The sequence below is a fragment of the Chaetodon auriga genome, chromosome 1 (genome assembly GCF_051107435.1).
Source record: "Chaetodon auriga isolate fChaAug3 chromosome 1, fChaAug3.hap1, whole genome shotgun sequence".
Lineage (NCBI taxonomy): Eukaryota > Metazoa > Chordata > Actinopteri > Chaetodontiformes > Chaetodontidae > Chaetodon > Chaetodon auriga.
The window spans coordinates 10983894-11007837 of record NC_135074.1 but is presented as its reverse complement, the minus strand read 5'-3'; the positions used below and the strand labels follow the sequence as shown (position 1 = coordinate 11007837).

General features: G+C 41.3%; 1 protein-coding gene across 2 annotated transcripts; it reads right to left on the bottom strand.

Moving 5' to 3' along the window:
• Nucleotides 1-421: 421 nt before the first annotated feature.
• On the bottom strand, nucleotides 422-15910 carry mmp2 (matrix metallopeptidase 2). Of its 2 annotated transcripts, none has more exons than XM_076750302.1 (13): nucleotides 15295-15910; nucleotides 14871-15097; nucleotides 13701-13849; nucleotides 12762-12890; nucleotides 11897-12070; nucleotides 11029-11202; nucleotides 10051-10224; nucleotides 9480-9647; nucleotides 8835-8949; nucleotides 4988-5124; nucleotides 4195-4354; nucleotides 3378-3487; nucleotides 422-1597 (listed from the first exon to the last, which is right to left on the bottom strand). In XM_076750302.1, the coding sequence occupies exons 1-13, from the start codon at nucleotides 15448-15450 to the stop codon at nucleotides 1494-1496; spliced, it is 1977 nt and encodes a 658-aa protein (XP_076606417.1). In that variant the 5' UTR covers nucleotides 15451-15910; the 3' UTR covers nucleotides 422-1493. The 2 variants fall into 2 exon arrangements, with proteins under 2 accessions (XP_076606417.1, XP_076606330.1); XM_076750215.1 differs by having other exon boundaries at nucleotides 8835-8961; nucleotides 9492-9647.
• Between the last annotated feature and the right edge of the window lie 8034 nt (nucleotides 15911-23944).

Genomic DNA, 23944 nt, shown 5'->3' with positions numbered 1-23944 from the left:
ATGAGCTGATGAAATATAACGCATCGTTATAGATCTAGGGAGCAATCTATAAAGTAGTTAAAACTTGCTCCACTTCTGCCAGCTACAACATTGAAGTGATGTTTACACGTCATATTATCAGGCTTCACCATCAAAGAAATATAAATAAATATAATGTAAGAAATATAAACAATAACAGGGAGTATTCTGTCTACAAGAGGAGTATTTTTTTTTACATGTTTAAGTACATTGTGGTGATAATTTTCACAGACCACATCTTTACTTTGAATGCTTGAGTTGTGCTTTTATTTTGACACTGTGGTATTTATATTTTCCATCGCTGATGTTTGGTTGCTGAATTCACAAGTCTGATGGTGAAAGTGCACACCTGTGTCAATCACCCACTGGAATACTTTAAGCAAGTATTTATCACTGATCCACATTATGTTGACCATCTTTATTGATGACAGTAACAAAGTGCACAAGCATTAAAAACAACACAAAACACAATGACTGTATTGTTAAAACCCAAGAGAGAAAAGAGACTATTAAAAAAAAGGTTATTAAACAATACTACTGCGGTACTCTTGTCATGATTCCATCATGCAGCAAACTGATACAGCCTCTAGAGGCAACCTGTGCCTTTAATCTTTCTGTACCATTAGTGAAGGGAAATGCAACATGGAGTTGCCATGGAAATAATTTGGTCTCCTTATTGAGCAGTTCCCCTGTATAGTCCTATACAAAGTGCTAACCAAATGAAGAATAATGTGTGCCTGCAAGTACTACTTTCTGACATCCAGAGGATATGAATATAAAATGTATATATATATATATAGTATACACACATATATATATATATATATAGGACTATATGCAAAAAGCGATCTCTAAAGCACCATTTTCGGTCAAACACGTTGTGCAAATCCATTTTTTCAAATGTATTGCACAACAATGAGAAAATTACTTAATCAAAAGTGATACATTTATAAAACTGCACTTAGTACACTGGACATAAAAGTAATTCTAAGCCAACACGAATTCCTCATATGGTCTAAAACAGCCTTTCAGAATTAAATTTGCATAAAACGGCAATATCTCACAGCACAGTATAGCACTGCGTTCAATGCAGTGTGGACATACCTGATGTCTGAGTTTTTAAAAAAACAAACAAAAAAACTATAAAACAATAAAACAGGGGGTACAAATTGTAATAAATCTGCATCAGCATAACAAATGAAATGTCAATATCACACAGTAATATAGCAAATATCCAGTTGCCTATGTTCAGCCTGTGTATAAGGTCCCGAGGTGCCCTTTCTACAAAGCTGGAGGCTGGTTATACAGGCTGGAAGGAACATGTCTCCCACAGAAACGTGCAGAGTTGCCAGGACAAAAACTTACAACAGTGTGCACTGCGGCGACCGCAAGTTGTGTGCGATACTACAGCAATGTCCTCATGAGGCCAGATGTCATTACAGGAATTAGCCAGTTGCGAAACATTGTGGAAATGCTCAACAACCGAGCCAGTCCTTTGTGATCTCACCCAACTTGACAATCTTCAAGCTGCTGTCTTCCAGTTTGAAATAGTGGTTACCTTTGAAGAAGTAGCTGTAATCTGTGAAAGACAAGCACAAACACACTGTTCGCTGTAATAACAGTAAAATATTCAGGCTTCTCTAACATGATAATTGGATAGAAGCATTCAATCAGGCTCTGCGGAAGCTGGTGTTAAGCCTCTCTCTCTGATCAAGAAGTGCACAGAGGCACCTCTGTAGAGGGGCACAGACGTTCTTTATATACCGCAAATATTTTTGTTCACTATGTGGGGAAGGGACTATGTGACGCTTACAGTAATGCGTGTCGGCTGGGAGAGCAATAATGGAAAAATCCCTGGTTAGTTGCCATAGACAGAAATTTGCATACCCCCTCTAACCTCAAGGATACATGGCTGACGGTGACAGTCTCAGCGGAAGTTTACCCGTAGTGTCATGCCAAAAATTCTCCACCAAGTATTTCTTGCACTCTAGTTGCAATGCCCTGCTCACCAATGCGTAAAGCCATGAGGGATGTTAATCATGTCCCTCTGCCTGTCTTCTATAAACATCAGACCACAGATGACTCCCTAACTTCAGAACTACTCCCTTTGACCCGTTTTACTTGTTCATTTTCTCTGAGCAGTCAGTTCCTCTAAACTGTTCATTTCTGGGTTATGACACTACATGGCGTCATTGCTTACTGGATTGTGGGATGTGAGGAGTTTTATTGACAGAAGCACAGTGCCAGACTAGATTTGCCTGCAGTGTCACCAGATGCAACACCAGTCTGAAGACTACCAGAGAGCAACAGCTCTGATCCAGCTTCAATCAAAGCATCACCCCCACCACAAAATCCTTTTCTTCCCTCAAAGTCTCCTTCTAGACTACAAACAAAGTTGTAGACTGAGGATACAGTCATTACTTTGTATTCTTTGATTTACAACCAGTACAGTGATCATTGCGGTTTTATGTAATCACAATTCTTATAGCCCTATAGTGATTGGTACATTAATGTAGAATTTAATTCATGTCACAAAAGATTAGTTTATGCTTGCAGTATTCACATCATGTCAAAACCTAATGTGGTCACTGGTTAATTTTTAGAGACTCTAGACACACGGATCTTGGGATAGCAATGTTCAGTCGGTCCACCATTTGGTCATGGTTGAAATATCTTAGCCTACTATTTCTAACTATTGAATGGATTTCCATGAGATCTTGCAAAAACATTCATGGTCCCCAGAGGATTAAGACTAATGACTGTGATCATCCCATGACTATTCATCTAGTGCCACCATGAGGTTACTGTTACTGTTTTTAGTGAGATGCCTCAACTACTATTGGATGAATTATCGTGGAATCTGTAACAGGCGTTCATGTCCTCCTCAGGGTGAACTGTAATTACTTTAGTGTTCCTCTGACTTTTGATGCTAATGAGGTTCAAATTTTAACATGCCCAATATTTTGGTTCGTCCTTGCAAAAGGAATTCCTATCATCCTCAGCTGTAGTTTTGTTAGTGCTAATTTGCAAATAAGAGGATGTTAATGTGCTAAGATGGTGACAATTATACCTGATATACAGTATATGAACATGCTGCCATTGTGAGCATGTTAGCATGTGGCTCAAAGGCTTACACAGCCGCTAGCACACAGACTCTTGATATACTGTATTTTCATTTTGAGTGTGCGTAATTTGTAGTAAAAGACCATTCTGCAAAACCTCCATTTTGGTTCTTTCATTTTCAACAGGTTTAGGTCATGCATTCAGTGCTTGTGCTAGCTTCTTGTCAAATGTTCATTCTTCAAATCATACAGAACCTTTAAATTCACAAACGATATCAAAAGAAAGGTTTTTTTTACCAATGCCATTAAGACTGAAGGCAGCGTCAATGCCATCTGGGATGCCATTCCAGGAGTCAGCAATAAGTTTGGGGAAGCCAGGGTCCATTCTCTTATTTTCGTCATCGTATCTGTACACATAACGACAGTACATTTGTATAATTCTTTAATACGTGCCTCACAGTTCCCTCACAGACACAGACACAGACAGACACAGACAGACAGACACACACACACACACACACACACACACACATAAACGGAGGGGCGGGGCTTGCGGACAGGCAAGCCAGGCAGTTGCTTGGAGCTCCTGGCCACTAGGGGGGCCCTGGCCACTTATTTACAACAATGATTTTTGATAGGCTTGGGCTTTCAGGGACCTCTGTTGGTCCCTGGACCTCACTTTGAGAACCACTAATCTATTTTTTCAGTATTCATCTCAAATGTCCCAGAAATTTTGCATTTATGTGTGCAAAAACCAAATTTTTGCAGCGTGCACGGGTGGGGTGGGGGCCCCAGGGATTTCTTGCTTGGAGCCCCAAGACACCCTAGCAACGCCACTGCACACACATATATACACACACACACACACACACACACACACACACACACACACACAGTAACAGTTACAGGTACAACAATTAGTCCTCTACATCATGAATTCCCATGTTGTGCAAGGGCTAACAGAGCTGCTGTCGTTTACAGTGCAGATTAGGTAAGACTAAACTCTAACTAGATGCAGATGTGGCCTAGTGCTGCAATAAGAGGTGATGACATCAACAAAAAAAGCTTGGGTTTTGGGCTCTAAAATGGTTGCAATAGCTCTGCTCCTCCTCACCTCCAGAATTTATCCCCAGCAAACAGGTAAGTCTTCCTGTTCTTCCTGAAGTTGAAGGCAGCGTCGATGTTCTGCAGGTCAGTGGGGAGGTCAAGGCTGGACAGCCTCTTGGGATAGCCTTTCTCCAACTCATCTGCTTTGTAGACCCATATCTCGTTGCCTGGGAGAGAAGAATAACTAGAATGAGTGCAACCAAGGCTAAAATAACACTGAAGACACATGTTTTATTGATGCAAGGTAGTTATTTTCACACAGAACTGTCTGATCAAGGCACTATTTCATATTCCTGCAAATCTATCAACCAAACATATCATATGATGTGAGCTCATCGGCTAACCATTCAGGATAGTAAGTCTCCCCACAGCCAAACCAGCTCTGCTGTTATTATCTTTAAAGCTGACAAATATATTATGTAAATTTCATTAGTTATTCAGGAAGGTTGTCATATTAGTAAAATGCAAAGAATGTATCATAAACCACTAATAACTATGTTGGAATATCTCAAGTGTCTCAAGAGTGCAGACCGCACACAAGAGTGCTCAGCCAACATTCCTGCTTCTCCTAATGCTTCAGTTCGTGGAAATGCCTGACCGTTAAGGGAAAAGCATCCAAATGGTAAAAGAGTGAAGACACCTCTTCATTACTCATGGAAGTGGAATTGTCTGTTTCTCTGATCACCACAGAAGTGCAGGGACGATATGAACGGGGTGTACAGTTCATGTAATATGACATCATCATTCAACAAGGTCTAAATCCACCATTTCATCACGTTTTCTTGTTTTCTTCAGCATACCTGCGAAGAAGACTGTTTTTTCCTCCACTGGGTTTTCATAGGCAGCATCTATCTTGGAGGGCAGGTCTGGCCAGTAGGTAGCCACTAGCATGGGGCCGTTGGGTTTGCTTCTGAAGTTGACTGACCTGAACAGGAACCTGGCACAAAGAGAAGGAATGGGTGAGCGATCGTAAGGTTGGTGAGCTGGAGACAAAATCAGAGTAAGAGTGAAAGAGGGGCAGAGGGGACTGATGAGGAGGCGGGGGAAGTGTGACTGTGTGTGTGTGTGTGTGTGTGTGTGTGTGTGTGTGTGTGTGTGTGTGCGTGTAAGAGGAGGTTTTAGTGCAAGTGCTTCACTAGCCGAGCCAGCCACAATGGCCTGATTCATGAGCATCTGGTTCTCGTTAGGACTAAGGCTGCCGACGCCAGCGGAACAAGACCTATCTTGCCCGGATTTCCAATACACAGCTGCACAACAACGGCAGATTCCCAAACTCTTTTCCACTGACCTATTTTTTAAAAAGAAAAAGATCTGCAAATTGCAAAAATTAGTTGCAATTGTGATAAAAAATGGAGACGAGAATAAAACTTTACTAACATACCCCTGGCATTGTATACATCTGTCAGTATGAAAGGAGAAACATCTGAATCCGAACTAGCCATCTATAAATTGTATTATTTTAACAGTGTTTTTGTGGATAGTTCTATTTGTTAAGTTAATGCGGTGTACCAACAAAATCCAGAGGGCTTTTCTGTCTTTTCTACCTGTATCTATTCAATTAAAAACAAAAAATGAAGAAATTATCTGCCTAAGGGGTTGGTTAAGAAGACAGGAAGTAGAGATTTTTCCAAACCATTGCTAAGACTTTAAACCTTCAAGTAGGTAATCCATTTATCCTGCATTTGTTGTTATCTAAGTAATGTCAAAACTGTGTGGTAATGCATGTTGATGTTCAAGGTCTGTAACACATTATGACGCAACAGTAATGTAACTATGTCAGCTCAGTTTAAAGGAAACCGTTTAACTAATGTAAAGCATATGATTGGGCATAAATGGCTGAAAACGTGCACTGTGGTAAGTTCAAAGACCCATCACAAACCCTGCGTGATGTATCAATCTTGCTGTGGTCAAGTGGAAAACTGTCTCCAATAGATTCGGTGGAAACGCCAACTGGCAGTTAAAAGGGTACACTATGAACTAGCCTGCTTTAAGGTTAGAATGTTAGATGTTTGTGAAATCTAACTTTATTTTTGATACAATTTTTCTGCAATATCCATTCAATGTGTTTACATTCGGTACTTATTCAGGTAGTCTTTATTGACAATGTGCTGGATTCATATTGCCTTCCGAGCACAAGGTATTCACAGGAAAGGACTTGCATCTAATCCAGCACAATTAAATCTCAACAAGTTTTTTCATTAATTTTGTAGGGAGTAACTGAACCTGAAGAGGCAGCCGCAATAAGCTGATGGGTGAAGAGCTGCAGGCGACAGGCTGCGCACCAGCAGCTCCTCAGCAAGGTAACCAACCAACTCCACTCTGCTGTGCTGTTGTATAGAAAACTGCTCACACACTGTGCACTGCAGCATTCAAAATCTCAGAGTGGTTGCAATTATGTTCTGTATTAAACAATGTGAGTTTGTTTGGCTGCACTGTAAACATATATACCAGCTGTTCTTCTGTGTGTTTCTCACAAAATAGTTGCTCAATGTGTGTTCGCTGTGGTATTAAACCACACTTGATGCTGCCATGGTAACTACTGGTACTACACAAAAATCAACTAGGACTGAATATTAAGGATTACAACTTAAGATAAATAGTACAAACAGCCTCTGTTGGCTACATGCAAGGATACAAGCAGCACACAAGCATAGGTTACTTTAAGCAGGCTGAGTAAGGAGGCTGGCCAAACTCTCTCTATGAGTAGGCTTTTTAATTGTCTTCTCTGTAATCCTCCAGACAGACAGATAGAGTTTTATGCTGAGCTGAGAGAGTGCTACAAGCATTACTCATTGTATCGTGTCAAGATTTGTCCTACATCAGAAAAATACTGAGCCAGGACAAAAGACAGGATCCTACTTTTGCAATGGGAGAGTAAAGTTAGAATGAGCCCGTGGAACCAAGAGGGCAATGCTTTTGTTGAACTTTGCTTGTAGCAGAGCTCAAAAGGCTTACAAACCTGTCATGGCCTTTAGGCAACTCATTAAGCCTCTGCCATGGCCAGAACAATGGGTCCTTACTGAAACTTTACTAATCTCAGACTACAGAAAGATATACTGTAGTTACTCTGTCCTCCATTTCTCAGTCCTTTGGTGCTGGAGCATATTTTCTCATAGCAACTGAAATTCAAGGAACATCAGCCTCAAATTACTTCCTGTGGCTGTATGCCTCTGCTAACCAGTCAAGCTGCATCCATGTCTGTCCAGACTCATGTAATATATGCAGTGAAGACTCGGAAGGAATTTAGTAAAAGGTACTGAGTGCACATCTGTGTGGTACAATTAATGATTATTGGACAGCAATACTATGTCATTTTATGAGATAATGCAATCATGAACAGATCAGATGATTATCATTATACACTCGGACACTAGTTTTATAGTTCATCAGGCTGAATCTTCGGCTGCTAAAGCTTTATCTGAAGTATTTGAAGTGTCTGGTGAGGTGCAGAGAATAAAGTTTCAGGCCAGCTTAATTTCCTAAAAATGGGTCAACGTTTGTCTGTGCTGCTCTGCCGATCACTGCAAAAGTGAGAGCGAGAGCAAGGTAAAAAGTAATTTTGCATTAAAGCTGGGTTTGCGAGACGGATTGTGACTTGTTTCTCTCAGTTTCTAACTCAAGGCTACGAAGGCAGAGGAAAACCAGGCTAACTGAAAGACTACACTCTTTGGTACGGAGGTATGCTGCTGGCCTGTTTGCTTTGGACACATTTCCAAAATGGCCATGACAGATATACAGCTCTGTTAACCTTCAAATTGCAAGAGCCGATGTTTCAGTGCAGCTAGACGGGTTAGCACATCATAACGAACAAGGATGCTATTTGTCTCTTCTATCAGTTCCTTTTCTGCCACAATATTGGTTTTGTCCAACGTGACTCTTTCATTCAAAGTGGGGAATTCGTCTATAACTAACTTCAGCTGCTGTGATGAAAATGTTCACCTTCCTACGGGAAAATACACTGACTCACAAAGACTGTTGACGAAACCACAGCACGTTATGAAACCCCTCTTCTACATAGGGTCAGCCAGTAGACACAGTAAGCTTAAGACTCTGGATCCACTGGCGCCGCTGAAGGAGAGGACTGTAGACTGTGTTTAGGACTGATGACTGTTATGGTTGTCACTGCATGAGTGGACCAATAGTTTGTTTTTCCCTCTTCCTAATTGTCACATCATGAAACAAGCATCTAAACCACAATGTTCAAGTGGCACAAGATTGTAATATGAGAAATGGCAATTAACAAGAAACCTCATGTCAAACTGCTCATGGTTTGCGGGGAAATTATTATGAAATCCAACTTGTGTATGCTGCCTTATATCACTTGTACAAGTCATAAAACCAGAAACAGGCTATTGGGTTTTGTTTGTCATTCTTCCCACCAGACTCTGGCAGTGCTTGCAAGGTTTCGAGAGAATCAAACATGGACCTCACATTGCATTTATGACTCAGAGAATTAATGAAAACATTACAGGTAGCGTATCCAAATAACATGATCGAGAACTACCACTGTGGGTGGATTTACTGTCTGCATTCATACCACATTGTCCCCACTGTACCTCATGTCTTCATGTGGCACATGTGCATTTGCTGAAGTCTAGTTCAAGTCAAAACAACATTTGGACTTTTTGTTTGATTTGATTTGATTACCTGTCCTTGAAGAAGAAGGTCTCTCCTCTGATCTGTGCTACAGCATCAAAGATAACTGGCTCTTTACAGATGTCCATTGGAGTGACTGGACCCTGGGTAGGAGGCAAAGGCTTGTCTGTCGGGATGCCTGTTTATAAGAGATTTAGCAGAATATTTCATTCTTGAAGAAGTAAATGCACACTCAATTAATTTCAATTAATCTTTCCTCACTTCTAGTGAGAAAAACACTTTTTCTGTTGTTTAAGTACATTCGCAATTCCAAAAAAAAATAGGCACTCACTCAAATAAACAGATTGTGATAATTTGATAATCCTTTTTGACATATGCTCAATTGAAAACAGTACAAAGACAACACGTTTGATGTTTTACCTCCTCAGCTTCATTGATTTTGTAAATATCTGCTTATTCTGAATTTGATGCAGCAACACGTTTCAAACACATTGGGACAGGAGCAACTAAAGACTGGGAAAGTTGTGGAACGCTCCAAAAACACCTGTTTGGAACATTCCACAGATAAACAGGTTGATTGGTAACAGGTGATAGTATCATGTTGTTTTTATTTCCATTTTACACAGCACCACAACTTTTTTGGAATCAGGGTTGTGTTCAGTTTAATCCCTGTTGAGGAAACTAGCCACTCCTGACGTTTCATCTCACCGTAGAGCTCCTGGATGCCTTTGATGTCATCCTGAGAAAGTCTGAAGTCTTTGGTGAAAGTGTAAATGGGGGCCATCAATGCTCCGGGGTCCTGAGAGTGCTCCAAGCCAAGGGCATGACCAAACTCATGGGCGGCCACCAGGAACAAACTGTAGCCTGGAAACATGCAATGAAGAAACTTCACTGTAGTACCCCTTTATAAATGATTGATACTTTACAGTGGAAAATGGGAATTGGGTAATATTAATAGGTCTTTCAGTTCTTCGTGAAGGAGTGGTACTTCATGGTGTCTGATGGTGGGACACATAAATAAGACATAATGTTTCTGTGTCAAATGACTTGTACTTCCTTCATCAGGACAATGAAGACTGACAACAGAAACCTGACATCTACAGTAGCTTTATTTTCCTTTGGGTCGCAAATGTGCCTAAAGGCTGACAAAATAACTAATGCTTAGTGTCTCTTTAATTGTCCAAACTGTTTGGCACTGGCTGCTGTGTCCTTTGTGGCAAATCCACTTTCCAGAACTACAGAGGGAAATGAACACACATATTCATACCTTGGTCAGGACAGAAACCCCATTTGCGATCATCATCATAGCTCTTGGTGGTAGCGCACCACATCTTGCCATCGCTGCGTCCAGATGAGGTGCAGGACTCATAGGTGTCTCCCAGGAAGGTGAAGGGGAAGACACAGGGGCTTCCCTCTGCGTTTCCTCCCACTGTAGACATGGCTGGAGGGAGCAACAACAGGTAAAGCTGTAAATGTGAAATGTGGAACATGTAGTGAACTTAGTTCAGTTCACTGTCTAATGAACTCATTCATATTCCAAAATGTTTCTTCAGAACAGTTTGGTCTGTATTATATTGTGAAGTGAGCACAAATGATGTTGAAAACAGCATCATGAAAGCACTGGCACAACACACACCACATTAATAACTAATCCACCGGGCACAAAACCAAAAAGCACCCGCCCAAATTGATTTTCTTTCAAAGAGAGATAATTTTCACTCTGGCAAGAGTGGTTTTGTGCTGTTTTTCTTTTTTTTTTTTTTTTTTAAAAAGATAATTTCGTATTCAGCACAAGCTATCACACAAGGCTTTACAACAAAACTACATTCCTCATCAATTAGAACCAGATGAAAGAGTGTTCGTACCTCTTGCTGTCTATCTCACTGTCTGTCTGCCTCCCTCCATACTACACCATCTCAACCTTAAAACCATTCCCACTGACAGAATGGAAAATAAGCCCTGCCACTGCACATTAAAATGCTTTCACAGCCACGCAGCAGACCACGAGCAAGCCCGAAAACCCCAACTGGAGCATTCCTACAGACCAACACGCAGCAGGGCACCATACACTGCACATCAACATAAACACAGCCAATAAAATGCACTGCATGCATCTAGGAAGCACAGACAATGTATACACCAGTATGCACATATTTGAGGATACGGATAATACATTTTTTCTTGAAACACTAGGCAGTATTCTATGATGTGATGTGTATAGCAGGCAGTAGGTGACACCACCTACCAGTTTCAGGGCAGAACCCGTAGGTTTTGTCAGCGTCATAGTTCTCTGTGGTGGCACACCAGCGGTAACCGTCATCCCTGCCTGAAGTGGTGCATCCCTCATACTTCTCTCCCTGAAAGGTGAAGGGGAATTTGCATGGAGCGCCCTCTGCGTTGCCACCCAGGGTGAAGAGCACTGTAAAACAAAAATCAACAAATACGAATAAGTGTTGCAGAGAAACTATTAGCATTATAGAAGGTACATTTTCACAGTTGTTTTCAATGCTTACTAAGAATAAGCTCCAATTCCTACACTGTCATTGCAAACAACTTTGACCCCCGGGTGATTATGTAAGCCAAAGGTGCTCAAAGAAGAGACAACTGAATGAAGAAAATAAGTCGAATGAAAATTTTTTACATCAATACAAAAGCTTAACAGAACAGACGGCATTAGTACAAACCCGTGTTCTCATCATATAAAACAACTTCGTACATGTGTACTTTGGCAGTCAGTTGTAATAGGCATGTGGTGATGTTAGTACCATGGACAGCAACGTAACACAGATAAACAAAATGTTTAACAAAGCCCAGTGTTCTAAAGTGGGGCAGTGACTTGGAAAGAAATATTCCATAATCCTCTCCAAACAAAAAAACAACACTTTCCTGGCGTACTGTTCAGCCTACTTTCACTATGTCCAAAATCAGCAGAACAGCTTTAAACATAACAATCATCTGATATGAAGAACTGCTTGGCTAGAATAGAAGCCCCTCCTTTAATTTCAGTTCAGTATGATGCAAGGAGCGCAAGATGACAATGCAATACAAATCTCAAATCACAATGATATATCGCTCCATCAAAAAAAGGAAAGAGAGCCACGGGACAAACTTACATTCATGAGGACAGAAGCCATATTTGCCGTCATCATCAAAGTTGTAAGTGGTTGAGCACCACAGGAAGCCATCGTCACGGCCCTGAGACGTGCAGCTGTTGTACTCAGTGCCCATAAACAAGAAGGGGAATTTACAGAACTCTCCGTCAGCATTGCCAAACTTCACCTTCACCACTGTTGAAAAAATCAAGGATCATGTTGACATTTTAACTCATTTTAACTACAACTTTACAAAACTTTTTCAACTTTATGTTAGTCATCTGCTTTCCCAAACCATTGCAAAGGTGAACGTGAACTTAGAAATGTTTTTTTAACTAAAAAATAACCTACTCCAAGTATCTAAGTGTGAAGACTTTCTGCACCAACAGACAGGGGAAATAGGTTTAAAGATTACTTCTGCACAAATGAGGAATTCAGACAAGAGGATCTGAATAATGGGAAACACATAAAACTATCTGGGTCACTGCGTACAAATGCATGCAGTAGAGAGTTTTTTTTTTTCAATCCAGCTTCCAGATGGCTGAGGTTTGTCAATTCGAGTGCCAGAAAGTTCAGACAAAGTTAAGAAAATCAAAACAAAGTATGTGACAGTTCAATGCATTATTAATGTCAAAATTTGTGAAGGTCTGCCCTGTCGTGTCACCAGCGCTAATCCAATACACATCGCCTGTGGTACCGAGGATTGGGTTTGAGTAAAAGGCTAGATATTTATATGCAAAATCCATACATTTGGCACTCATTCATCTTTGCACAAATCCATACTAGGTATATACTATGACTGCTCGAATCACAAGCAGCTTCAGTGAAAAAAGTGTGGCGCTTTTGCAATAGGCTTCTGTTTTTGTAAGCGGTGTTTCTCCATAACCTTGGCCCTCTCCCAGCGTCCACTGCTCATCATCATCAAAGTGGGAGTCTCCTCCAATTCCTGGCCCTGGAGCAAAGGCATGAGCCAAGAGGCCGTCTTTGCCGTCGAAGGGGTAACCATCTCCGTGCTCTGTTGATGACATCATTCAATATTAACACTTTGAGGCAAAAATCTGAAGTCGATTTTTTAAACAAGAGCAGTCAGACAAATATTTCTCACACATGTGACATTGGTGTGTGTATTAGCACATCAAATTATTCCTTACTATTTTTGTCTCTGAAACAGCTGTTTCACATCCTCTGTAGTGGCTGCTTTTTGTTTGTGTCCCACTATAATTATCGGGTTCTGTCTCAACAGGGTCAGCTACGGCTAGACAGAATGATTTCATGACACTGTGAGTAAATATCAGATGGTTGTTTTAGTTGGAACGACTGGGATAACCTGTGTGAAGACCACAATTCCCATTATTTTATGAAGTGCTCCTAAAATATAGGTTGGTGACGTGTGGAGTCACTGTAATAACATGTTTGTCATTGCTGCTTCTCCACTAGTCAACAAGGCCGTGAACTTCTGTTCAACTCTTTCCTAACTTGGGTTCTATTTATCCTTTCAGATGCTGGAGGGAACTTCATGTAATCATAACTTAGTTATTAGAGTGCTTAAATAGCCCTAACGGAGAAAATCTCTGAATTGAGTCGTGCCATTCCCGTACTGTTTCTCATATCCCAAGGCGAGAGATGAGAATAGAGACAAAAATGACAAATGGGACAGTTACAGTAAGCAGGTTTTTTGTTTTTTTTGGGGGGGGGGGGCACATGGGAACATTCAGCTGCAAAATAACCTAATTTGTTGATGGAATTTGAGTTGCAGATATACATGACATGAAACCACTAAGTGGTAGACACCGACTGTACTATATAGTTTATATACATGTCATACCATTGCGGCCAAAATTAATCATGATGTCAGCCTCTCCGTCCATGAGGCGGGTGAATGACAGCGGGGTGACGTCACTCCATACTTTGAAGGCTCTGAAGAAAGCATCATTTATGACTTCCTCGTCCAGATCAGGAGTGTATCCGAGGATTCTACAGAGTTAACAGAGAGTCAGGTTCATTCTACAACAAGGACAAATGGAACAAAGTATATTATGAGAGCAAGAGTCTATGCTTTGGACATGGCTTTTTGAGTGTTTTGTTTATGAAAGGCATGTAGAAATATCATAACATCTGTTGAGATCTCTTGAGATGGAAAAGAATCCAGCTAAACTGCTCCAATAACCATCTATGAGTCATCCGGTGAAAACGCTCCTGAAACAGCGTTCAGCCACAAACTCTGTTATATGCCTGTCTGCATGGCCCGTTCCTAAAAACAGTGTAAGATCTCTCAGTTGTTATTGTCTTTGGCTCGCAGTCTTCCCGACAAACACAAAGGCAGACGGGCTGGAATGATCAGGGCACACAAAACCACTGATATAAATAAACCAATCCCACATTGTTGTAAACCTCAAACAGAACGAAAACAAAAAGACCTGACACATACTGTGTAGGAATGCTGCTGTTCGCAAGACACTAGACGCAAGCGCACAGTGACTGTCTGGATGGGGGTGGGGTGGACTGGAGGTTGGGGGGGGGGGGGGGGGTCAGGCGGGGCAAAGCTGTGGTCCATCTCTCAAAGCAAACACACTCTGGCTTTGCATTTATTCCTTTGTGCACTCATCAAACACTGGGCGATTATATTCAAACTGCTGGATTGTGTTGTTATTGAGTGACTCAGACATATTCCAAGTAGTGTTTCTCAATTCTTATGCTTTGATTTATGGCTAGGTGGGGTCATGTTAGTCAAGCTGTGATTAGCAGACATCATATATGATGTCCTGATGTGGCACAATGCATCTAAAATGACTAGTATTAGGCCCTTACCCTTCCTATAGGCCATACTGCTGAAAACTTCCATGATGTCATTATTTGAGGATCACTAATGCAGAGTCAGAATGCACTGGGACCCATTCCCATCATAAAATACCCCTTTCAGGATCCAAATTAGCAGTTACGGTGCCAGGCAATCCAACGCTGTCAGGAAACGTGGAGATAATGTAAATTCTCTGACCTGTAAGTGATGTCTTTGTTCTGCCACATGGGTTTCCTGTGGAAGAAGTTGTAATTGGCCACATCTGGGACGCCACAGCGGGGCATTTTCATTTTTTCCACAGTTTTGGAATCGATCTCTCCAGTTTCTTGCAGAGAGAAGAACTTTTGCATTTTCTTCAGGGTGTCCTTGAGCACCATAAGGTTACATCTGTCTTGTGGGCATCCATAAAACTTATTCAGATAGTGCTAAAGGAGAAACAGACATAAAAATGGGTTGACTCTCCTGGATTAAGCATTTTTATTAAATCATTGCAGTAAAATAAATAAATATCCCACAAACTATTACCCAACAGTTCGGTTCTCCATACTTCAGGAGTACAAGCTGTTACTTCACAGCTGTCTGACCCACTTAGACATTTATGAAAAACAACCAATAAACTTACCAGAGCAACTTCTTTGTCTGTTTTTGGGGTAGTGTCGTCTCCAGGAAACCTGATAATAGGCGAGGGGGCAGCATATGCTGCTTGAAAGGCGATGAACTGCACCAAAAACACTTTGAGAACAATCCGACGACAGCTAAATATCGTCGGAAAGCCCATTTTCCCCTCGTTTACTGTATCGTAGCTGTGGTAGAAGCCGTTCGCTCTGGCTTGCAGTCTGCTCACCTCGTCCGCTTGTGTTGCCTCTGGTCCTCTGCAGGATTTCTTTTTTTTCTCCTTAACGGGACATCCTGCAACTCGGCTCTATGAACTTTCTCAGTTCTGCTTGCACATGCACTTTTTCCCCGACAGCTTTCTGCGCAGTCTCCAGGTTGAGAAATGGGAGCGGGGGAGCCCACAGGAATAATTCTGCGCTTACTCATACGCTGGATTCCTCACTCTGCCTTGTTTTTACACTCCTCGAATGACTGAGAAGGTACTTCGGGAATCAAATGTTACAAAGTCCACAAGAGACAGCTAACTGTCGATGCGTAGATGTAAGTGACTTGAGGCTCGAGATGGCCAATCTATTGCAATCTGCTCCAAACGTAGACTAATGGAGCAAACTTCTTTTTTTCTTTCTTTCTTCACCCCCCCCCCCCTTTTTTTTTTTCCATTTACTCCCAAGTAGCTTTCCGGTGTCATGTTATTAGTTAGGTCAATAATGATGCTGCATTAACGTTGCATCAGACTTACTGTCAAACTCCCTTAATGCCAACCTCCATGTGGGTTAAATGATGTGCAGGTGGAGGGGGGGGGTCAGTTATGTTCCACCTGGCATGAAGAATTAGCAGTGAAATCCAATCTATCTGCCTCTTTTGATGTGTTCCTGCACTGTGATGAAAGGGCATGTTTGAGTTGCTCTCTGGATTGATATTCTGGACTTGATGCGGGTTCGGAGCCTGCAGGTAGAGTGTAATATGCACACTGAGAGGTGTGCACAGTCATTAACTATTCATCAGTAATAATAGGCGTGATTGCAAAAATGGTCTTGCGCCCTGTTTAACTCTTCCACCCAGACTGATATTGACAATAAAATGCTTCTAGTTTTGTTTGTTTCGTTGATTTCACCCTTTAGTTGTTTTCAACAGTATTCTTGAAAACGCCTGCACACCACTCTTTACACATGACTTTAACATCTAGAAGCGGGTGTTGCCTGTGATATGCACATCCATGTATTTCAATGTCCTTGCGTCACCTTTTAGTGCAACAGATGTTTTATTACTTTCTCAACAACAGGAAAACCAAATTTTCCTCCAGCAGTTACTCATTATATTGTGCTAAAATCATGATAACATTTACCTAATATTTCTGAGGGCCTGTAAGTGAGGAAATGGATGAACTGATGATTCTTTCCCCAACTGGAAACATACCTTTCCTTTTATTAAGGTTGTATGTAAAACGAAGTATATGGTATAAGCCAACACCGAGTTATTTGAAGTGATATACTGACATCTGGTGGCTGGATATGAAAATTCACCTCAGTATCAGGTTGAAAAGGGCCCAGTGAACCTTATATAACTAGAACAGCACTGTTTCATCCTTTTCTTATTTTCAGTTGTTTTGCAGCATAACAATGAATTCTGAACTAAACAGATGAAATGGGTCATCTAATATATTTCCAGTAACTTCCAGCCTCGTGAGATTTCTGTTTCTTGTTGGGCCCAAAATATTTAAAATCATTCCAGTGCACTGAACGTGGGGCTTCCAGGAACATTTCCAGAATGCACTGTAAATGCAGTGAGCATCTTTGAGCAAGCTAAAAATTACTTAGATTTATTTAGGATTTTTTCGATATATATTCTACAAACTGCAGTATATTAGTATGTTTTTCTATGCCGTGACACCAGTGTGAAGATTCTCTCTCCATAACTCAATTCAAGTACTGTTACAACCATTTATATTTCTGTTTTATTTTTTCATTTTCATTCTTTTAATTGCTTTTTCCACTTTACCCTGCTGTGAAGTCGTCACAGAGTGCTGCATGAAACCAGAACTCAACACAGTCTGAATGTTGCATGAAAAAAGGTCCTAATCATTGCCATAAATTCAGACCACGATAAGTGACTCACACCTTCTGGACTCGAGAGACAACTTCAAGGCAGGTGCAGAGTAAGTTGGTTGTAATTGCAGCAAAGAGCCATCAGTATCACTGCCCTCTGGTGGCTGACATATGCCTAGCACCTCTGTCAGTGCTGAGGCCCGCTGAGCCAGTCCTCTGTACTGCTGTGTTGTCTACGGCATGGATATAAGATTAGCTCTAACTCTCTTTGACATGTCTTTGTTTCCGCTCTCATATGCTATTCAGAGTAATCCACTATGACTCTCTAATAGAGAAAGCTGAAGGACTTTTTTCCTTCTTTGCAAAGACATCTGACAGATGGATAGCTCACAAACAGGATTTTGTGGTATATCTAGCAAAGCAATTTCCCCTCCCTTTAGCTAGAGTACAGTTAATTTTTCATAGCCGGGACTGTTGTTGGTGGTCGCAGAGTGAATATAACATCCATTTGCCAACAATATCCAGGGCCTGTCACTTTGGAGCAGGAGCTTTATTTCATGCACTGATACATGCTGCCATCTCCTCCAACTGACACACTCACAGTGATCTCTGGCAGAGCCGGGGAACAGAATGGCTACCTATTAAATGTACATGGGCCTGCCTCTCCAAATAGAAAATGCTGAGATGTGAAAAGTTGAGCCACAGCTACAGTAATTGAATGCCTCTGTGCATATGAATGCAATTTTGCAGGCGAAGGTGGCATAAAGAGATTGAGATGATAAGGTTTGATTTGCATGTAAATTGTTTTCTCTTTTGCCTCCCTTGAATGCTTAAGCTCCGTCTAGATTGAGGCACCTCACGATGTGTGTGTATGTGTTTTTATGAAATACTGCTGGCTTTTTAAGAAATGTGTGTCTTGTTGCTGTTGATTGCAAGCGCATCTCTTCCATTTGTATTTGTTTGTTGCTGAGATGGCTGATTTAAACACAATGATGGTTTTATACAGCGCTTTACGCAAGTAGAGTTTATTTGTACTTCGACGTTTACACTGCAACATGTAAATCTTACATGTCACCTTCATTATGGGCAGTTTCTTTTTAGCTTGAAAGACTTTGGCCATTTCTACATGTAATACAGAGGAAACTTAATGCAATGTTGCAATATGCTTGCTCTGGTCCTACATCATACTAACTCATGTCATTAATTATGAGGATGAGTGGCTTCCTCCAGCATGCCAGCATGGCCTCCCCTTGCGACGCCGGATGGGACATTCTGGACATGAAGACCAGTCCTATTATGGCTCTCCAGCTGGCTCTAGATCTTCAGGCCCACTGACTGACCCCAGTCCAGCTGAACAGACCGTGGTCCTGGATGTCGCCCGCTTCCCTCACCCTGGTCCTCTGGCTCTTGCAAGGACCCAGACAGATTCTCTGATGGGTCATCAAACCAAACTGCCTGTATGGCAGGCTAGCACCAAGGTCATGAATGACAAATATCACAGTCCCACTGCTGCACCACCCGCTGCTCTCCTCTCACTCCAACTCAGAGTGCTTGAGAGGACAGAGTGTGTAATGTTCAGTGCTGTTTGGTCCAGCCTTGAATACATAGTTAGGCTTGGTGTGTAGTTAATACTGACACTGAGTGGTTTAGAATCAGTCTATTGGCATTGTTTGTTTTATGTGCTCTGCAGGAGTAATTAAGCAATGGTTGCTGAGTAAATGAATGCAGCACCAGCCCTGTCAATAAATCTGTTTCAAGATAACTTAATTTGGCTAAGCACTGTGTTACAGAATACTGTGACACATATTATATCACTCAGTTTGAAACATTCTGATGATGAATTATTGAACATAAATCCATTATCGTGAACATATTTTATTTATGAATGCACCAAGACACTGGAGGACTTTAACACTGCAGGGTAATTATTGTTCCACATTGTGTCACCACTCTTCTCTCAGATGCAACTGCCAGAGCAAACTGCAATGAATCAAAGAACTGCGAGTTTTGATTGACATTTTGTGTGTGTGCATAAGGCCCAAAGCGACATTAGCCGAATTGCTTTATTTAATGCTTTCTCCCACATTCTGTTTCTCTTTTAGCACGCCTTGTAAACACTGATGCAATAATGCATTCCATTATACAGAGGAGAGGAGATGAGTGTCTCTCGTGGCTCCTCTCCATCTCAATAATAGGTCAACAGCTGTATTTAAAAAATTAATCACATTCTTGGCAGTTGGAAAGGTTAGCCGCAACGCTCTGAGATGCAATATTGGAAGCTCAGATCAGCAGCAAATCTCGGCGGAGATGAGGAAGAGTTGCCTTTGATGAGTACAGCATGTAAATGATTTGTGTGTGTTTATAGGACACGGGGCTGGCCCTGCCTCACTCCAAGACAGCGGTGTCGGCACCACTCTGTGGCAGAGGCTGGCAACAGCAGATGGAAATGCGCGAGAGTGGGGAGGGCTGACCCGCTAAAGCATTTCATAGTTTGAACTCTTTTTGAGCAGAATGTTTCTCTTCCTTTTTCCTCTCCCAGCCTATCTCTGCCTTACTTCAAGCCTCTTTGAAGTCTGTTTTTGTCTCCTTAATTCTGAGACCTGTACTCTTACATTTCCTGTCTTGTTTCTTGTGCGTCCACAAGTCCATTTATGTTTAATTAAGGAGTTTGCTTGTCAAAGAAGGTCTCTGTGATGCTCCATTATCCAAGATTGTTCACCTGGGAAGCATGCAAATGTGGCAGGTTCAAGACCGTTGCAGTAAAATACACCCCTTTCCCAAATGTCCTCACGACTCTCAGCTTTAATGTGAGCTATGAGTTTTTAGCAATCACAGCTCAGGACATCTAGACAGCTTGTTTGTTAGTGCTGTGTTTCCTGATTGAGACATTATTGGCCTGTTAGTATGATCTTTTAAGAAATTCAAATATTGATGTCTTTCTCACATCAAAAACAAATTACTCTCAAAGATATCTTGAGGTACGAGGACACGCAGATGAAATATGAATGTCTGCCTCAGATTGCTTTTAGTAATTCTGAAATATTCACAGTGGTTCTTTTGGAGTGCCGTGGCTCTTGCGTGTTGTGCGCAGGCTGACACTAGGGGATGAATTTTTCAGCAGTGATCTGATTTGGCCGTCACAGGAAATGGATAGTCTTGATAAGTCAGGAACACTGCTACCTGGATTGTTGGATGAAAATGAAATACCGCATGATGCAAGTGAGTGAAAGGAGTGTTGAAATGCTGCCGTTCGTCTGGTGCTCTTGACAGTTCTAAGAGCTGTGCCGCTGATGAGCTATTATGTTGTTTGCACATGTCGGCTTCGGAAACTTCTGTCTGTCTCCTACTCACTTTTCGCTTATGAATTAGTAAATCCTACAAAAATTATTACTTTACCCCAATGCTCATCCTTCACTGGGACAATTTCGTAATAGTTTCATTCCCCTGATGATCCCACCTCAGCCATAGTTCACACATTTTCCCCTTGGAGTGTAAGGAATTAAAAACAATCAGAAGATGATTAATTGTCCATTGAAAGAAAATCAGAGTAGTGTTTCCTAAACAACAGAGGGACAGGACATCATATTCACTGTCATCTCCCTTCACTCGACAATGGCCAGGCCTGCCAACTTACTCCTTTTGGCATATTTCCTTGCCATGGAGCGTCCTAACTTGACAGGCAAGAACTGTTTCAAACCCGGGTTCATCATTTCATTTTAAAAAATACCTCAGTTCTGAGAAGTTTCGATCAGGTAAAGCTTTCTCCCTCAGGGCCGGCGGGTCTTCATTCATAGAAAGCGTAATACACCTTGGTAGGCAGCTTTAATCTGATCAAAGCGCACAAACAGACTAACAGGGTGACTTTTATTTGAGCTGATGTGTGTGTTTTGGCATGTCTACTTTACGTAAAACTGCAAATTTCACCAGCTGGACTTAATCTTTTTTTTGCTTTTGGTTCCCCCCCAAATTCAAACATAAGTCTCATTTGAAGTGGCTCAAACAAATCCCCACAGTCACCTTACCGAACCTGCTTCCTTGAAGATAACAGTATTGCCTTTAAAGCTCAATAGGTTATTCATTATTATGGTTTGGGCCCACCGTCACAAATTCCAGACAAAAGTGAATTTCCTATCCCCTGTCAATAACAAGCTCGATGTCACCTCTGAAGGCGAGGAAGCATGATTCAATAAAGTTTTCTCTTTTTTCTCTTTGACCCCTTGTCACCCTTCTGTTGGTAAGAAAGAGTTGAATTACAGCTTTTTTCTCCAGGCTTTCTAAAAAACACACCATGCTATACTGTATAAATCTCTGATAACACAGCTCAACAACTATGTGGTTTTTTCCACTGCTGAAATATGTGTTTAGCCCCCGAGCAAACACCAACCATAACTTATTTTCAGGGGTTGATTATTATACTTTCAGTTTCTTGCCCTCACCTTTGAGTCACTGTGTCAATGTTGTTGTTATTCCTTGGTCGTTGGGAAATGTTAATAAAAGTAATGGAATCCTTAATGCTATTATAAAAAAAAAGGTTCCATGTAACTAAAATGGGGTTTATATGACTGATTTTGCAGCATAACTACTGGCCTGTTCAACCACGACTCCAGCATCTAGACTGTGTAGCATGAAAACAGCTTTGTTGTGCGATGTTGAATCAGAGGTGTGTATGAGTGATGTATGGGCTAGTGTTCTGGCCATGGAAGTCGTGCCTCCTCCTATTGCTCGTACCTGTGATCTGAGTCTTGCAGGGCCGTGTCTGCAGCCCATAGGCCCCCTGTGTTTTAAGCACCGGATAGCAAGCATGCTGCTACCATCCATGCTCGCAGGATATTGAAAAAGACCTTTGTCAGGAAGCAGGGGCCCACTGGCCATTGGGGAGCAGTGATCGTGCTGCTCCAAATTACCATATCACCTTTCTCTCTTCATCCTAATAAACAACACAGTCAGACGCCTGATGGGTGACACTCATGCAACAGGCTCTTTTGCTTTACCTTACCTGAAAAGAAGTAGCAAAAATGAGTAATCTCCTGGTGCCTGTTTGATTTTCCATCACAGTGTATTTATTCCAGTATAAAATAATATATAACATATGGCAGGTGACAACATATCTTCCTGAGTGCGTTGTGTTTGCAGCATTGAAGTGTGACTCGAAATGAATAAGTGCACATGGTAGCCCTGTTGCTATTACTATGCAAACCAGATAGACGGCTTACATTTAATTTATATAATATTCCCCGCAGAATAATTTTTATTACGGGGGAGATCTCGGCAGGAATATTTGGCCTATAAAGAAATTAACTTTGTCTCTTTGCTAAGTACACCAATGCATCAAGCCATTATGTCCATGATAGATGAATCATATTTGATATTACGAAAGACAAATGTATTCATATTGCATATTTTTCTAATTTTTTCTGTCTGACCATCTGTGTGTGTTACGTCTTACCAAGATTAATCTGCTGATCCTATTGGGATAGAGGGCAGGTGTTTTTCCCCAACACACAATCGTAAGTAAGAGCTGATATCAAAGCATAATCCACCACATTATATTTTAGATCTTTGTAATATATCAGGGACAGTGATTTCCACAACTGGGCCATATTGAGACCTGATTTATTCAGTATTATCATTTTGTGTGTGTGTGTGTGTGTGTGTGTGTGTGTGTGTGTGTGTTAAGACTAAGCAAAAGGGGGCAGACCATGACCACAAAAGTCATATGTAGAGCCTTGTGAATATCAGTGACATATGAAATAGTACTTTGTGTCCTTGGATCAGTGTTCTAAATCATTTAAGCAGAAAGACCCTTGACTGGATTAGGGGGAGGAGGGTGAACCAGGACGATACTGAGACCTGTTTGGCTCGAGAGACAAAGGGCAAAGGTTTCTCTCTGGCATCGTCACCATTGACCCAGATTTCATCCATCCTCAGCTACAAAGATCTGATGATTATTTTTGCCGGAAATTGCAGCATCTGATCTCACCTACGCCTCCTTCTTTACTTAAGTGGCTCTAGGTTAGGCGTGATTAAAGTCAGACAGTGATTTACAGAGACAACACTCACCTAGCACGCTGTTCGGCCTGTTATAGCTTCTGTCTTACATGTGCCCTCTTAAATTGACTTATGTAGAATACTTGTCTTTCCCAAGGCGTTAGACAGGACGAGTGGATGCACAGACAGATTGCAAACTAGCGTTAATGATCGGCCTGTCAGGCAGAATCTGTATTACTTAATCTCCTGGTCCTGCTGTACATGATCAAAGCAATGCAAATGCAATGGAGTATTGATTTCTACAGCACCCCTGCTCTTGCACTTATATTACTCTTTTTTTCTGCTACCCACAGTTTCCATCCAGAACTATTGTCATTTAAACAACCTGGAACAACAAAGCTGAGCTCATCAATGTTTTAGTTGCATTATGATGAACAAAATACAAGTTATGATATCTTATTTGCTAAGTACAGTCAGCTAACACTGCCTATCAATGCTTTTGCAAAATCAAGTATTTTTTTAAATCTGTATATCTCATTGCAGATATGAAACTTGTCAATTTAAGATCAGGGGATTAAAGAAGATACAGAGCTGAAACAGATGGTTTGCTGTGATGTGTCCTAA

Excerpts from the sequence above, each read along its gene's own strand:
- mmp2 (XM_076750302.1), bottom strand. The coding sequence starts at position 15,450 with ATGGGCTTTCCGACGATATTTAGCTGTCGTCGGATTGTTCTCAAAGTG. Across the intron at positions 11,203-11,896 it reads TGGCTTCTGTCCTCATGAAT|TGCTCTTCACCCTGGGTGGC; the intron begins GTAAGTTTGTCC and ends TTTGTTTTACAG. Across the intron at positions 4,355-4,987 it reads AAAAACAGTCTTCTTCGCAG|GCAACGAGATATGGGTCTAC; the intron begins GTATGCTGAAGA and ends CTTCTCTCCCAG.